This window comes from Magnolia sinica, chromosome 15, assembly GCF_029962835.1.
Source record: "Magnolia sinica isolate HGM2019 chromosome 15, MsV1, whole genome shotgun sequence".
NCBI lineage: Eukaryota > Viridiplantae > Streptophyta > Magnoliopsida > Magnoliales > Magnoliaceae > Magnolia > Magnolia sinica.
In genome coordinates this window covers 286,087-302,810 of record NC_080587.1, presented here as the reverse complement: position 1 = coordinate 302,810, position 16,724 = coordinate 286,087, and the positions used below count along the sequence as shown (strand labels likewise).

The 16,724-nt window shown below is 39.2% G+C and overlaps 1 protein-coding gene across 4 annotated transcripts in view; it reads left to right on the top strand.

Moving 5' to 3' along the window:
* Window positions 1-228: 228 nt before the first annotated feature.
* Window positions 229-16,724, top strand: part of LOC131227899 (guanine nucleotide exchange factor SPIKE 1) — an 81,945-nt gene continuing 65,449 nt past the window's right edge. Inside the window, exons 1-2 of one of the 4 annotated variants that reach the window (XM_058223731.1) lie at window positions 229-344; window positions 9,806-9,932. In XM_058223731.1, coding sequence (XP_058079714.1) covers window positions 9,828-9,932 — 105 coding nt within the window. In that variant the 5' untranslated portion in view covers window positions 229-344; window positions 9,806-9,827. Of the gene's footprint in view, window positions 345-1,810; window positions 2,282-9,805; window positions 9,933-16,724 lie in introns of those variants that run through there. The other 3 variants (XM_058223732.1, XM_058223733.1, XM_058223730.1) reach the window with 3 other exon arrangements.

Genomic DNA, 16,724 nt, shown 5'->3' with positions numbered 1-16,724 from the left:
TTTTTGGGTTCATGCCTTAAAATGTCCTATCAAAATGGATGGACGGTATAGATAAAGCACGTACATCACGGTGGGCCCGGCAAAGCCCCTGACAAGACCGTCCTTCTCAAGCCAGGTCCCGGCAGAGGCAGAAGCCGATCCGCGCCCTCGGCCACCCTATAACTAAAATCAAGAGTCCCCTAATTTCACTTCCTCTTCTCTGCTTCGTCCCCTCTCTGACAACTCTCTCTCTCTCTCTCTCTCTGCCCCTCTCCAACAACTCTCTCTCTCTCTCTCTCACAGCTGGAAGAAGGAGAGTTGCTAAAAGACCTCACCGTACAGATCCAGATCCAAATCAGTTCACGGTATGCTCGATTCTTTTCTCTTTAATGACTTCACAAAAAACCGAAATTCAAAATCGGAATCGATTTTGATTTCACGATCTATACCTTGAAATCCCTTCTATTTCTGGTTTGAGATCCCAATCAACTTCTCTCTCTCAACTAGAAGGAGAGCTGCTGAGTTCTTTTATTATTTCCTAGTCAAAAGAAAAATTTCCTATAATTACAGTCACTATGAGTTGGCTGAACATGGCCTTTCCAATTCGGTGGGAATAGAAAGATAAGTAATATAAAGCACAATGTACATGATAATAGGTGTGGAGACCATATAAATATAGCATACATGCATTTCATCAAATGATTAAGATCATTACATAAGCCATGGTGAATTTAATAATCGTGTAAAAATAATTGCCATGTTGAGAAGAATGAGGTAACTAGGATCTTTTTTGGCTGCCACTTGAAAATGAGCTCAACTCAGTTGCTTTAACAGGAATTATATATTTGAAGGCTATAGTTTCTTTATGAACATAAACCTTTTGATGTAAATCCAAGGAAGTTTTTGAGTAGCATGTGGATGTGAGGAGGCTTTATGTTGCCAGTTTGGTAGGTCATGATGGTTGTGTATCAAGTGCTGTGTATGCTTTTGCCTGTCCAGATCCCCTGTGCCTGTTGTGGCTACTTGCAGCTGCTGGAGTGGGTTGTGTAGCAATGGTTGGCTGTGGGTGTTGAAGGAGGCCAAAAGCAGAGCAATGTCCTGTTTCTATTGGTTTGATGATTCATGATTGGGGTAGCTGCTGCTGGTGTTTTCCTTTCGTGATTTTGGTTGTTATTGGGGACTAGGAGTCTAAATGTCTGTTGGTGGTGCGACCCGTTTGAATGGAGTGGAACATTTGCTAGTGGCTCTTAGGCAGCGGAGCTGCTGGGGTAATGAAGTCTGCTACGAACTTGATGGCACCCTTCACTGGAGTATTTTGGTCAATGAAAATTGTGACGGCCTTACAACCAACGGTGTTGATTTTATCCACATGATGCTCCTCAAGGGCTTGGATTTTAGCCACATAAGGGCATTTTGGTAACTTCCTATCCATTCCCAGATATCTCTCTCAGTACCGCACTGCTCTAGAGAAAATCGGTTCACTGCTTCCTGCTTCGGTTTCGCCATTAATCATGCCTGAAAAAAACCGGAGCATTGACAGGAAGTTGACCAAGGAAATCACGTGCCTGTGTTTTTTTTAATTTTTTGGCATGAGACCCACCAAGTGGATCCCTTTGGATGAATGCTCAGGATCTCTCACTCTCTCTCTCTCTCTCTCTCAAAACACACACACACACACCATACTAGCACGTGCGTGGAGCACAGCTGGGAGAGACGAACCCATACAAAACGATCCAGCTCATGGCTCGGGAAGACCAGAGGCGATCTACGTTGACTGGTTCGACTCTCGTGAAAACCCGACGAGGTATCTAAAAACCCGTGAAAAAAGAGCGGGCAACAGACGAGAATAAAAAAAGGCATTAGTAGTCCGATACAGCTCTCTTCGCGAGAGGAGAGAGATTAGAGAGAGAGAGAGAGAGAGAGAGAGGTTTGGTGGTCTCTGAGGTTTGCTGCAATCTCAAGGGATAACAGCTCTTCCACTCATAAGCTCCTGCAAATGCTCAAACCTTTCATTTCCTTTCTCTACAAGTATAATCCAAATCCTTCCTCGTCTCCACTAGCTGAGTAGAAAGAAGAAGAAGAGAAATCCCTTCCATTTGCCTTTCCTTGGTATCTACCTCACCACCTCCCTTCAATCTTCCTGACAAGCGTAAGAGAAAGAGGCCTTCTTTTCTTCTTTCGGCACCGACGCTCACATTCATGCTTTCTAGGGTTTTCATCTCTAGATTTCTCTGGATCTGCTCCTTGCTCCTTGATGCCCTAGCCCTAAAACCCTGCCACCTCGGTTCAGCTTAGGCACAAGGTAAGCATTTCCTTCCAATATCCCTTTCTGTCCCTCTCTGTTTTTTTTTTTTTTTTTTTTTAAATTTTTTTTTAATTAAAAAAAAAATTTCTTTTCAATCAGGAAAGGTTTTCTGAGCTCAAGAACAAAATGCTCCTCTTTTCACTCTTTGATTTGCTTCATTCCTGCAAATGCTGCTTCTTTCAGGCTAAGATGATGATGTCTCTTTTTCAAAATTCTCCAAATTATTGCAGATTCGCAAACGTGTTAAAACTTAAGAGTTGCTTGCACTCTTTCCCAGTTTTCATACTTGCAATGCAGTTTTCTACCACCTGAAAAAAAAATAAAATTCCATGTTAGGCTGTTCCTACTACATCACATAAGCCTTGGTGACATTTATATTGAGTCACTCATTGACATCTTGGCATGGTAAATTTTGCATTTTTCATTCACAATCATCAACAATCTGTAGTATTTAGGTTGTCTTTGTTATCCACTTCTCGATGAAATTGACAAATGGTTATCTTGAAAACATTTCTTCTGCCTAAAACATGCATTTCTAAGGACTAAAGTTTTTAAAAATATACATTTCTAAGGACTAAAGTTTCGAAAACATGCATTTCTAAGGACTAGAGTTTTTAAAAATATTCATTTCTAAGGACTAAAGTTTTGAAAATATGCATTTCTAAGGACTAAAGTTTTTAGAAGGAAATGTTTCGGTATTGCTCTAAAAATGACTATCAACTCACAATTGAAGCGAACAACCTTAGTTGCAGGAATCTTCTACCTACATTCTGTTTCGGCTTCAGTATACTTCCAGCTTCCACTCTCGTTGCATAACTGTCTATTTAGACTTGCTGACATTCTAAAATATATGCTTCCCGGCTCCATATGAGGTGATTGAGATCTTCTCCATCTTTGAACTTTGAGCAACTATCATATCTCAGTCATAATATGGTCAGAGGCTTTGTACTTGAGTTGCTCGAAATGTATTATGGATTGGTTTTGTGAAAAGGAAAAGTTGAGCCAATCTCAATCTTTGGGACACCCAAATGGGTCCTAACATATTCATCATCATTATCATGGCCTTGTCACCAGTGTTCGAAATATCGGTATCGTGTTATGTATCGCACCCTGGGATGCAAATACGTATCGGTTAATGCATGGGATATATCGTTTGTATCAGGTAATTTATCACACTTTTTGGGAAACGTGAGGAAACATTGGGAAAATGGTTCAATTTTTTAATAAAACTTCATGGATTGTTAAAAAAGACCTTAATACACACTTTTAAATTATAACATCTCAAAAAAGAAGTGCACATAATAGGTTTCCTTTGTATAGGGTCCTAAGCTATGCGCTATCTAACTAAACTAATGCAACTATATTCAAATTGAATGCATAACATTTAGAGTGTATGTGATGATCATTTCATCAAATACTCATAAATACTTCCAAATTAGTCTCAATTGACAGCTGGTTGAAGGAAAAAAACAAACAAACATGGAGAACATGAAGAACCAATGGATATCGAAATCAAAGCTCCAACTCCATGATTTTTCATGTAAAACATGAAGAACTAATGGATTTGTAACCATTTGATGTTGATTTAACATAATTAAAAAAAGAGATTAGAAATTGAAAATGCTCCCTGGATCGAGCACGTGGGATATATCGGCATTGCTTGTGTGTTTTGTATCGCACAGGTGTGATACAAGATATATCGTGGGATATATCGGCCGATATTTAAAACATTGCTTGTTACAGATATTCACAGATATTCACCAATATGGGCCGGCTTTATAAATCCATTTGCTAGTTATTCCTATCTAAAGCCCTATTCTTGGTAAGTCAACAAGCCTTCGTGCCCCTTTTTGTCACCTCGATCCAAGTCCTTGTTGGTCTTCCCCCATTCTCTCTAGGACCTTTATCCCCAATCAACGTTCCTCCCCTTCCGTTTTCCCAGCACATGACAAATGTCTCAATATGCACTCTACTCCCAGTAATGTTGTCATTCATAATGCTTCCTATTCTCACCATTCATTAATCTCAACATCCTTATCTATGCAACACTCACTTGTTGCTCATGTTGCTTGCTTGCCCAATGCTCTGCCCCGTGCATCATAGTCAAGAGTAGTAGTCTTATAAAATTTTACCTTTAGTTTCATCATCACATACACCAATAACACAACATTGCAGAGGTATATTTCCACGTCATCCACCTAGCTTTGATTCTATTGGAAACATCCTCATCAATTTCTCCATCCTTTCAAAGTGTAGTTATGATGCAACGAAACATGTCACTTTGAGGGGATCTCCTGGCCACCAATTTTAGCTAAAGCCTCACCTTGATAACTATTCCTATGAAGCTGTAAAAGAAAACTACCCACAAAGAAAGGAAGAAAAAGAAGAAAAAATTCCCATTCAATTCTATATGTATTCCACATACTTTGTTTTCATTTACATAAAATGTTTTTTAGAGAACTAAATATTATTTACTAATGAAAAAGCTCCTAACTTTTCTTATAATTAGAAAACTAAATTTTTTAGTTTTGGATTTTAGAATGTTAGATTTGCTGCTATCTATTTATAATATAAATGGAAAAGTAGGAATAATGTAACCAATGTTGTCATATGAGATCGTATAAGCGCTTCTGCCATTGCATATGCCATTTTGGACTACTGGATCGCATATTTTGTTATTGTGCCATTGGGACTTATGCGGTCGCACAGAGAAGTATGCGACCGCGTAAGCCATAGTTATGTGGTTACGCCATTGCGTACACATAGTGCGGTCGCACAGTGAAGTATGTGACCGCGTAAGCCATAGTTATGTGGTTACACCATTGCGTACATAGAATACGATGACATAACCTCTCAATGCTTAGATTTCTAATAATTTTGGGGCTTCTTCTTCTTCTTCTTCTTTTATTCTTCATTTTCTCACTTTTTGCTTACAAATAGGCACTCGCACCCTCCTACGTTCACAACTCTTACTTTCCCTCTCACTCTATTACTCTCATCTCTCAATCTCCCTAGCCTCTCAATTCTCTCAATCTCCCTCACACTCTATTACTCTCATTCTCTCTTAAAACGACATCAATAAAATTTATATGTTGTTTTTTCACATTTTTGAGTATATGCATTCATTTGAGTAATTGTTCGTTTACTTGATATAGTCTGATAGTCCAATAAAACTATAAAAAACATTTCCCTTGTAGTATTTTTACATAATTTGTGATATATATATATATCTATCCACTTTTCCTTGAATATTCCTTATTTATTTATTTATTTTATTTATTTTTAAAAAAAGAAGCTTGGGGGGCTATGCCATCACATAAGCGCACAACCCCCTTGGGTTGCACATGATCACTTATACCATTTGAAAACATTGAATGTAACATTGGTGGAGTTTAGAGGTAGATTTGGAGTTACAATACCAGTAATTGGTGCTGGGAGCGAAAGGAGGTAGGTAGGTCATTTATTGGATAGTGGAAATAAGTTTTCCAGAAGGTTGTTTGCTTTTAAATCTATTGCCACCATGGTTTCATCATACTAGTTTCCTGATATGGATAAAGTTTACTTGAATATAAAAGTAGCTTGGGGCCACTATAGGTTCGGATTATGAGGTTCTACAATGAACTTCATGTAGAAGTGATTGTTACACCACCAAATGTTTGAAATTGTTTGTAGATTTACTCATGTTACACTTTTGGATTTCTTGTCACTTCTCATTTGTTTCAACCCCTTCTATAACATTGGATGTTGGGAAGGCAAGGAAGGCTTCATGGCGGCTTTGTTTGTTGGCAACTCTTTGGACGATTTGGGAAGAGAGAAACAAAAGTTGCTTTTATAATGTTAGCCACAGTGTTGAGTGGGTTGTAAGAAGTCTTTGGGGTTTTGTTCGAGAATGGGGTTGATGTATTAGCGGGAAGCATGTGCGTTTTTTGTCTTTGTTGTTGGTGAGCTGTTTTGCTTTTTCGCTCTTGTATTCTTTGTCACCTGTTGGCGCTCTTTTAATAATATTTCCATCAACTTTCAAAAAAAGAAAAAATCGCACGCTACTTTACGTTTTTTATTTTGGGATTAGCTATAGAGGTGTTTGACTGCTTCCTGATAAGGCGTCTTCGAAGCGAGCTGGTGGGCAATCGAAGCTTTAGAAAAATGTGTAGAGATATTAGTGAATAAGTATGTGCCCACACACACACACAAAGATACATTCATGCATATACTTTTTGTTTTTTATTCTGGGGATTAGCTATAGAGGTGTTTGACTGCTTCCTGATAAGGCATCTTCGAAGCGAGCTGGTGGGCAATTGAAGCTTTAGAAAAATTTGTAGAGATGTTAGTGAATAAGTATGTGCCTACACACACAAAGATACATACATGCATACACACATTCATGCATAAGAGTAGTGCTACCCTATGAATTGTAGTGCAGGGGAGCTACTTGTGCTCTTAAATCTAGGTCCTAGAGTTGAGGATAGAACTTGTGGAATGCCTATCCCTAATTTTTTACGGGTGCCACCGTGATGTGTATGCACAATCCACTCTGACTGATAGTGGCTTCATCCATTGTTAAGCCTAGGGCTAAAAAAGTAGACTGATTTGTGTTCATGAGGGTCACACCGGACAGGAAATAGTTGGGAGAGGGACGTGCACTGTCGTTTTTTTATAGGGCCCACCATGACGATTATGTGAAATCCACGTGAGCCATTAGATGCCACACAAAAATTTAGGCATGGGGCTCAAAAACCAAGCGCATCCATGATTTAGGGGGGCCACACCAAGGGAAATAGTTTGGAGGGTGGGTGTCGCTTTGTACAATGTTTTCAATCGTGTGGTTCACCTGAATCGCAGATGGGGTTGGTTTTTTAGACTTCTAATATTGGGTCACGGACCTGATGGTCAAAGTAGATTTCAGAAAAACCTTATGTTGGGGCCACTACAAGCATACCCCTCTGCCATGTAAATGCCTCCCTTTGCTACATAAATGCCTTACGTAAATGGCTTTCTTAACTTAAGGGTTATGTAAAGGGGTCATCTAGCTAGGGTGGACCCACTATCAGGTGTTTCCGAAATCCACTCTGACCATCAAGTATGTGACCCATTATTAGACATAGGGTTAAAAACCAACCCAATCCGTGATTCAGGTGGGCCACACAATTTGAAATAGTGTACAAGGCAATGCTTATCCTCCGAACTATTTGTGTTGGCGTGGCCCACTTGAATCATGGATGGGCTTGATCTTTGGCCTTATGCCTAAATTTTAGTGTGGCATATAATGGTTTGAGTGTGTTTCACATAATCTTCACTGTGGGCCTTGTTAAAAATCAACCATGGACATTTCTCTCAGAACGGTTTCCTTTAGTGGGGTCCACTTGAATATCGGTCAGCCTAAGTTTTTGGCCCTGGGCCTAACATAGGATGACACATGTAATGGTCAAAGTGGATTTCATGTACGCATCATGGTGGGCCCATAAAAAATCAAGGGCGGGCGTTCCACAGGTTCTATCCTCAACTCTAGGATGCAGATTTAAGAGTGCATGAAGCCCTATGGTTCAAAACATTGGTTGGTACTTATCAACTGATATTTACTGCCAGTATTGGTATCTTGAGAGAGTGATACCTACATGTCTTTTACATGTATCAGTGATGCGGCACCAAATGGGTCGAAATTCACATGATATGGAGTGACATGTTGGGCGTAGATTGCACCACAGATGAGATCCACACATGCTGTGCCATGCGTCTTTGGATCAAGGACTGGGTGCAGTCCTTAGAATACCTGTTAATGGAACAGTGTTAGATTGTTGTACTTGTACACTAGACCCCCTATAGACAAAAATCTGCCTTGGTTCCGGTGCAATCAAGAACCTATGGACCACCAGGTGTAGCTTGCATGCCATGTTAGTTGCCAACACGTGAGCCACGCAGGTGTGGCCTGCATGTAGAGAGGACGAGAGGTGCATCTCATTTTGTGAAGCAAGGAAAGAGATGTGCCTCTCTCTAGAGAAAGGAGTGAGGTGTGCCTCTCTCCAAGGTATGCAATAACGGTAGGGGGCCATAACAGCCGTTACGGGCCTGTTTTTCCATTATGGCCCTGTAACGTGTAACGGTTCCCACCTTTACCATTATGTAACCTTTTTTTGGGCACCTTGCTCTCTCCAAAGAAAGAAGTGAGGTGCACTCCTTGCCCATAGGCTCCAATGTCACACAGAAAGAAAATGGAAGAGAGAGTGTTGTCTCTCACTTGATCTTGATGTACATGTCAAGTGGAAACCTGTGATGGTTTATTACTTTATATATACTCTTGGAAGAGTCTTGAAGACCTGGAGAGGTGGTATTACCTCTCTCGTGTAGGTCCCAACTGACCTGGTGTTTGCTGATTGGCTCTTTGCTGGAAAGCCAATGGAGTGTAGCTGATCTTCTTGTCATCAGTTCATCAAGCTGAAGCAGGTGGGCTTGCTTATTTGTTGGATTGATATGGCTCGGACTGTGTTTGGACTTTGTAGGTAGCCACTGTGGCTGCTATCTGATGAATGTGTGGTTCACACATAGTTCCTCAGTACAGAAGACACTCGGTGGGGTACGGAGATCTGCAGTGGCTGAAAGTATGATCCGTTTGGGTGTGGACAGGTGAGCATCTATTGGTGTTAATCGTAGCCTGCCACGTGGTAGGCTGTGTGACCATGAGTGCCTTTTGGTGACGGAAGAGGGTGAGGCCCTTTGGCTTTCTTTTGATGGTGCCCTTGCTACGGTTTTCAAGTGTTTTGGTGAAGGAGTGGCCCTGTGTGCACACTCAAAACAACCAAAAGTAGGAGGTTTGGTGGATTTGGAATTCAGAGTGCGTGTAAGCAGTGGCTACCAAAAGCACTACCTTGCTCAATAAAACTAAAGATTAATAGCACGAGTTGAATGTTTCATATGAAAAACATAAAACTGATTGTGAATTGCATGGTTAATAAGGGGATGCTTATATCCCTATCTGTGTCATGGATTTTGAGGAAGGTTGTACCTGTATCTGGGTATTTAGGAGAAATAATTCATATCCATCGCTAACAGCTGGGCTGTGTATGTAAAAGCTATTCCGGTAGATTCTCTCTTTGTTTAGGTTGTGTCTCTTGTGCTGTATTCTCTCTTTGTTTAGGTTGTCTCTCTGGCTGTATTTTTTCTCGCTTTTGCGAGGTTTTTCTTAATAAATTGTGCTGTTGCCCCCCCCCAAAAAAAAAAAGAGAGCAAAAAAAATCCATTGCTAACAGTGGTATTGGCATCCATGTAACCATAAAATAAATATTGGCAATCATTCAGTTTTAATGTTCTTTTAAACCATTGGCTTCGCAACATTTATTTAAAAACTGTATCTATTGTGCGTTACAATGTCCACAGCACTTGAGGGTTCAAATCGAAGAAGTTTTCATGCTTTTGCGTCCATTAGTTATTTTTCACTCAATGAGTTATTTTGATGTGAAAATCTATGCTGTGTGGGTTTCCTGTGAAATTATCTGATGTTTTTTTTTTTTTTTCTTGAATATTGTTCAGGCAATGGAAGAAGTATCATCTAATGGCCATCGTTTTAGAAGAATTCCACGTCAATCCTTGGCTGCAAATCCGGAGTTGGACCCATTGGTTTATCTCGTTCCTTATCATTTCTATGTTGAATCCATTGGTTTGTCTGTTCCTTCCTGATCATTGTTACATTAGACTAAGCACCAATCATGCCTCAGAAATCATTATATCCATGACCAAATAGGCGAAAGCTTCGGCAACTATGGATTCCCATGTTCCTCACATGTTTGCTAGCATTTTCCAGTTTCCTTTGCTATGTCAACTCTGATTAAATGTTCATTATTTTCGATGTACATGGGTAATTTCTAAAAGGCTTTATTTTAAAACTGCAGTGTAGATGGTATCTAGCTGTCGATTTCTATGGCGGAGATTGGCACTTCCTGAGGGAAAGAAGTTCATTGCCCATATGGGCATTTTGTTGATTTAATATCCCATATCCAGCTTCTGTTGGACTGATTCACTATCTAACTTATAAACAGCTGCGTGTCAGCATTCTTTTAAAAAGAGAGAGTTGCGCATGGCAATTCAGCATCAAACATGGATATGATTTGTCAGACATGGATATACCAAGAATCTGGATGCACTGGCTCTTATCCCATGCTTTCTTGCTGGTATGAAAGATATGTGATGATTTGTGTAGTAGTTCAAGCATGCAGAAAATATGATCGTTTATTTTAGCAAATTGAAACTACTGAAACTGCATAACAATATCATAACAAGAAAATGGAAAACTGAAGTGCTGTCCACAAAGCCATGTTGGCTTGTTTTCGTTATGTATTTGACATGGCAGTCATCCTAGGGAGGAGTCCTTTTCTTCGTCGACAATTCGTTTTATACCTATCCTTATATTCAACACAACCATCATCATCTAAGCCTTATCCCAATTAATTGGGGTTGGCTACATGAATCCCGTTCCGCCATTCCACTATCGAGGGCCATGCTTCAGTTATACTATAGGTTATCAAGTCTTTTCTTACTACCTCCAATCTCCATCCACACCCTTTTGGGCCTACCTCTTTCCCTTTTAGAGCCTTCAACTTGTACCAACTCACTCCTAGCCGGCATGAATCGCAATTGTTGGTCTCTGTTGCACATGACCAAACCATCTAAGTCTACTTTCCCTCATCTTATTACCTATTGGTGCTACTTTTAAATTCCATTGAATGCATTTACTCTTAAGTTCCCTTGAATGCATTTATTTATAATCTATCCGTCCTTATCTTACCACTCATCCGTCTGAACATCCTCATTTCAACTACACTCATTCTATAAACATTATATTCATTAACAGGCCAACATTGTCCCATAAAGTATATCTAGTCTAATAGCTATCCTAGAAAATTTCCCTTTAGTTGGAGTGATACACGATGATCACATAAAACTCCAGAGGCACATCTTCATTTCTTCCACCCAGCTTGAATTCTATTGGCAACATCCTTCTCAATCTCTCCACTCTCATGAATTATTGATCCAAGGTATCGAAAGTGGTCATTTTGGGAAACTTCTTGGTCCACAATCTTAAGTAATTCCTCGTTTTTACTCCTATTGTTAATAAAATTGCACTCCATATACTCTGTTTTAGTCCAACTAATTTTAAATCCTTTAGATTCTAAAGCACCCCTCCATAAATCTAGCATTGTATTTACGCCCTCCCTCGTCTTGTTAATCAAAATTGTGTCATCTGCAAATGACATACGCCATGGGATCTCTTCTTGCAAATGCCACATTATCTCATGCATAACCAATGCGAAAAGTTATGGGCTCAATGTTGACCCATGCTGCAAGTGTACAATAATTGGGAACTCGTCCCTTCACTAGTGGTCCTCACATTTGTTATTGCTCCCTCATACGTATTAATCATGTCAAGATATCCTCTTGAAACTCTTTTTTTCCTCAACACTCACCAGGTTAACTCTCTAGGGACCCTATCGTATGCTTTCTTAAAGTCAATAAAGACCATGTGGAGATCCTTCCTCCTCTCCTTATATTTCTCCATCATTTGTCTAAGTAGGAAAATAGCTTATGTGGTAGACCTCTTGGGCATGAAACCTTCCATCTCATGCCTTCATTTTTGCTCGATCACTCTCTCAAAAAGTTTCTTAGTGTGGGTCATAAGTTTAATCCCATGATAGTTAAGTGTACCTTTGTATGGCTCCTTTATTGTTATACATAGGTACCATGGTGCATTTTCTTCAATCTTACAATCATGTTGAACAACTTTGTCAACCAAAAGTAACCCAACCTCTCCTTTGTTTTTGAGTTGTTGAGGTGGGTTCTATTCTTTCACGCTTTTTGTGCCCTTTTAATAAAATTTCAGTTATCTCTTTCTCTCTAAAAAAAAAGAAGAAGAAAAACTTTGTCAACCAAAATAACCTAGTATCCCCCATACATGTCCACGCCTCTATTGTTATACCATATGTTTTGAGGGCCTTTCTATTTTCATCTTTCTTAATGCTTCTTTCACTTTAGATATCCTAATCCTACAACCGTATCTATGGTCTTTGACATCATTTGAGTTTATAGTTCCTTCCATCCCTATGCTCTCAGAGTGGTTAAATGATAACAAGTTCTGAAAATAAGTTCTTAACCTGTCATTGATCTCATTGCCCTTTACTAGTGCCCTCTGGTTATTGCTCTTAATGCACATCTAATGTGAGCAAGGTCCCCACTCTTCCTCTCATTTTGTAAATTTGAAGTAATACTACCTCAAACACTGCTATGTTTTCTGTTCTGGATCAAGTGTTACAGATTATGGGTCATTTAACGACCTGAAGTTATGGTCTTTATTCTTACTATTGATTAAGTTAGTGAAAAATTCTATTTACAATTTAGAGATTTTATTTATTTAGTTATTAGTTATAAATTGTTTGAAGTATCCCTGATATTATCGAAATATCTCCAATATTATCTGTATCTCTAGCTTGGCGATACTGATAACATTGGTGATGCAGGACATGGAAATTAAACATGATATGCAAGATTTCAGACTTTAGATCATACTAATTTAGAAACATTCACAAAACTTCCACATCCCACATAAAGTCAAGCATTTAATCAAGGGGAATCTACAAGGGTCCAAGCATATACATGCTGTGGCTGGATCAATTAAAATTATAGACCAAACAATGATCAAAGGAGAGTAGATTCATCCACACATGCAAAAGATTATTTCCCCAATCCAAGGGATTCACATGTTTCAATTCGGGAAACTCTAGGGTTGAAAAAGGGGAATAAAAATTGGGATTTAGGATAATCTAGGGTTAGGGCTAGGGAAATATGGTGAGAGAGGAGTGAAAGAGAAGAAAGAGAGAACCTGTAATTAGTCCACACGTGTGGACAACTAGCTGGCCTGATGCACGTGCGTGGATTGTAGCCCGCACGTGTGTGGGGCCCACGAACCCAAAAAGGGTCATCTAGAGGTTGGTTGGCCAAGGATGGGCCACCCACACACCAATTTTCAACGCGATCGAACGACTGGTTTGAACACGGTACTCCGCCGAAGTTTCAGTCCTCCTGCAGGGTCTGATTTTGGAAATCTACTGTAGAAAAGGATTGACTGCAAAATAAAGGTGGATTTGGGGATTTGATGACTGTAGGAGAGGATGAATATTGAGAGTAGGAGGTGGGGCGAAAAGGGATGTGTGTGGCTTCGCACTATGGTAGTTAGCCCTTCGAAGAAGGAAGGGTTTCGTCCCCAATTGGCTTTCTACAACTCAGAGAATTAGAGAAGCAGGAAAACACAGAATTTTATTAATCATCTTTAATTAAAAAAAATACAAGGGGTTGCTCATTTATAAGAAAAACCTATATCTTAAAAGCCGCGCCATGTGTGCACTCTATTGCTTAGAGACGAAGTAACAAAAATAACAACTAATCAAAGCAATCTAAACCGTCTATGATATTCCTAATAACAATAATAAGCAGAACTCAAAGTACTAGATTATCCAGAGTAGCGGGTCACGATCATGATACCCAATGGTGGGATCCATATGGCGATTGGGTCCACTCCAAGGAACCAAAACACAATCCTCTAACTAGGAGGCCCTCCCTGGACGTCGTCATCGATCCAGATCGATGCTGGGGCCCTCCTCCTTGCGTATGTGCGTAGGGGGGGCGTGCGTGTGCGCGAGATGTCCCCATCAATTGGTAGCGATACTAATAACATTGGTAGTATAAAAAATTCCAAGTATTGGCTAAGTATCACCAATGTATAGATATTACCAATGTATCACCAATATCTTTGACTGTGTAAATTCTGGGTGTCACTTGTAGTGCCAATGTTTCAATATCGCCAATAGTTTTTACTCCGTAAATTTAAGGTGTCACTTGTATCAGTAGTGTATTGGCAATATTTCGATAATATCGCCAATATATTGATACTGCCAAAAATTTGTCTACTAATAAAATTTCCATTTCAAATTATTTATGGGCGCACAGTTGTATGTAATGTTCAATTTTTCGGTGATAATATCGATAATATCACGATATTATCATCATTGCAACATGGGCGATATCGAGACCATAATCTTTCGTTTCCTTTCCAGTTGTTGATGATTTCTCGGCAAAGTATTGTGTGTTATTAATATTCTCAAATATTGGTGGATGTTTGGATGGATAGATGAAATGGATGGGATGGTTAGACTACTTTCTTATGACAACACATGCTTTAGGCCCCCATTAAATGGAAACTTGTTATGTATGCATTCTTTTTGATATTTTTTTGATCCCTAAATATGCAAATATGTGTATTTAAGCATCTCCCGATGTTTCACTGAAAAATTCCAATGTTTCTCCCATGTTTCCCTAACGTTTTCCCGCATTTCCGGTTATTAGCAATATCATCGGCGATATTGATATTGTTTCCATATCCCCGGCCAACAAAACTTGTAGCAATACTGATACTTCAAACACTAGTTATAATATAACTCTAAGCACGTGGGGTCTATAATAGTAACATTCATCATTTCGTATATAAATTGCAATTTGGTTTAATATATAAAACTACATTGCATACACTGTATTGGAGTCACACAATGTATTGGCGGAGGTAGCGCACTACATACCCATTCCCATATCTTGTACTAAAGTGATCCACGATCTAGGTAACCTTGGTTGGAAGACAACTTTAACCTTGGTTTGAAGACAACTTTCTGACCTTCTCGTCCCTAGTCTAATATATACATCAGCATAAGCCTTAAGTTTAGCCTCATTTACTACTTTTCTTAGCAATCTTTTCGACATTTCTATATTGTTTAAATTTTTTATCGTTTCTAGTCCCTTGCCAGGCTTTGAAGCATGAATGCTTCGTGTGAATCGCTTTTGTGCAGATTCCCCCCACCAAGGTTCCTTATATGATTGGCTTATCCCTCCTTATACTTCTAAAACATCTTTTGCCACCTTCCTAATGCACTCAACCATCTCATTACGCATAACATTCACTTCTTCCTCGACATTCCACGTTCCTTCTTCCATCAATTTATTTCTGAATAACATTTTCTCTCCTTTTAAATTCTACCATCGAGTTTTTGGACACTCATTAATTTTACTCCTATTCTTCCATCTCTTAGGGCCTGTTTGGATTTATGTATAATATTGTTCTGCATTGTATTTTTGTACGGTAGAGGTATACGACATAGAAGAGTACGTATCCTTTCATTTTCCAGAAGAAAAGCAGACTGTTTGGATTAGAGTAGATTTGGATGAGTATACAAAGGCGATGGATTAGTCGATGTTTGGATAAGATGTATAATGATGCGATGCATAAAGTCCAAAACGATTTCATAATATTTTTCACGTGTACATAACTGTCACTAGTGCCCTCAGTTGAACCAGTCCGTGAAGATGAGAAGGAAATGACAATAAAGGTGTAAATCTGGATATGAACCACTGAACTATTCGAAGCTGAAAGTATATTTTCCAGCGCAGTGCAATGAAGGCGTTGCACTGCTCGATGGATTGCTTCTTGACATTACTAACGTCTCTAATAACTACACTGGCTTGGTGATGTATTCGAGGGTGGTGTAGACACTGGATTTGAATTTGGAATCAAACGCTTTGAAAGTATTATTTTATTCGTTAATACAATGCAAAACGATCTGAGCCGTAAATCCAAATAGGCCCTTAATGTAAACATCCATAGCCATTTACCTATGTTGTGAAGTTAGACTCTCTCTTGGTATGACTTTGCAATCCAAATATTGATCATTATGTTTTCCTCGGTAGAAAGAAATTTATTTGTCTTGTATATAATCCACTTTTGAAACTTATCAAATGTTCATCTCTCTTTTTAAAGTATGTGTTTGCTTGAGGTAGATTATTTGTCATAGCAAAATCAAGTATTGCATCCCTCATCTCATTCTTCCAAAACGATATCCTTCACGTCCCCCCCCCCAAGACCACTTAAGAGCATCAATCTCATCTCTCCAGTATTGATGTTTCACTGCAGTGGTGAAGGAAGAAGGTTTCGAACCATCATGAATGATGGATATAGGAGCATGATGATCTCGGGGAAAGCCTGATGAGATAGGAGAAATAGAGTGTTGAGAATGACAGTTCCCTTCAGTGACATCTCCTACAAATATGCTCTCTTTGTTTGAAATTCCTTGCATTAGTCCATCCATATCCTCCCAGAATTGTCTCTGGACTTTATCGTAACCATACTCGCTGCGTATACGCACTAATAACACTGATCATCTCCTCTCCTAATACAAATTTTATTGAAAAAATCCCATTACTTCCTCTCCTAACATCTACAACTTTATGCTGTTATATGAGTGTTGGGGGAAAGGAATGGGAGATGCTTCTGTAATGAGAGTAAGTCAGAAATGATGGTTTTCTGGAAAGCAAAGCTTCTTGATGCGGAATGGGGTTCTCGTGTGAAATCCCTTGATAA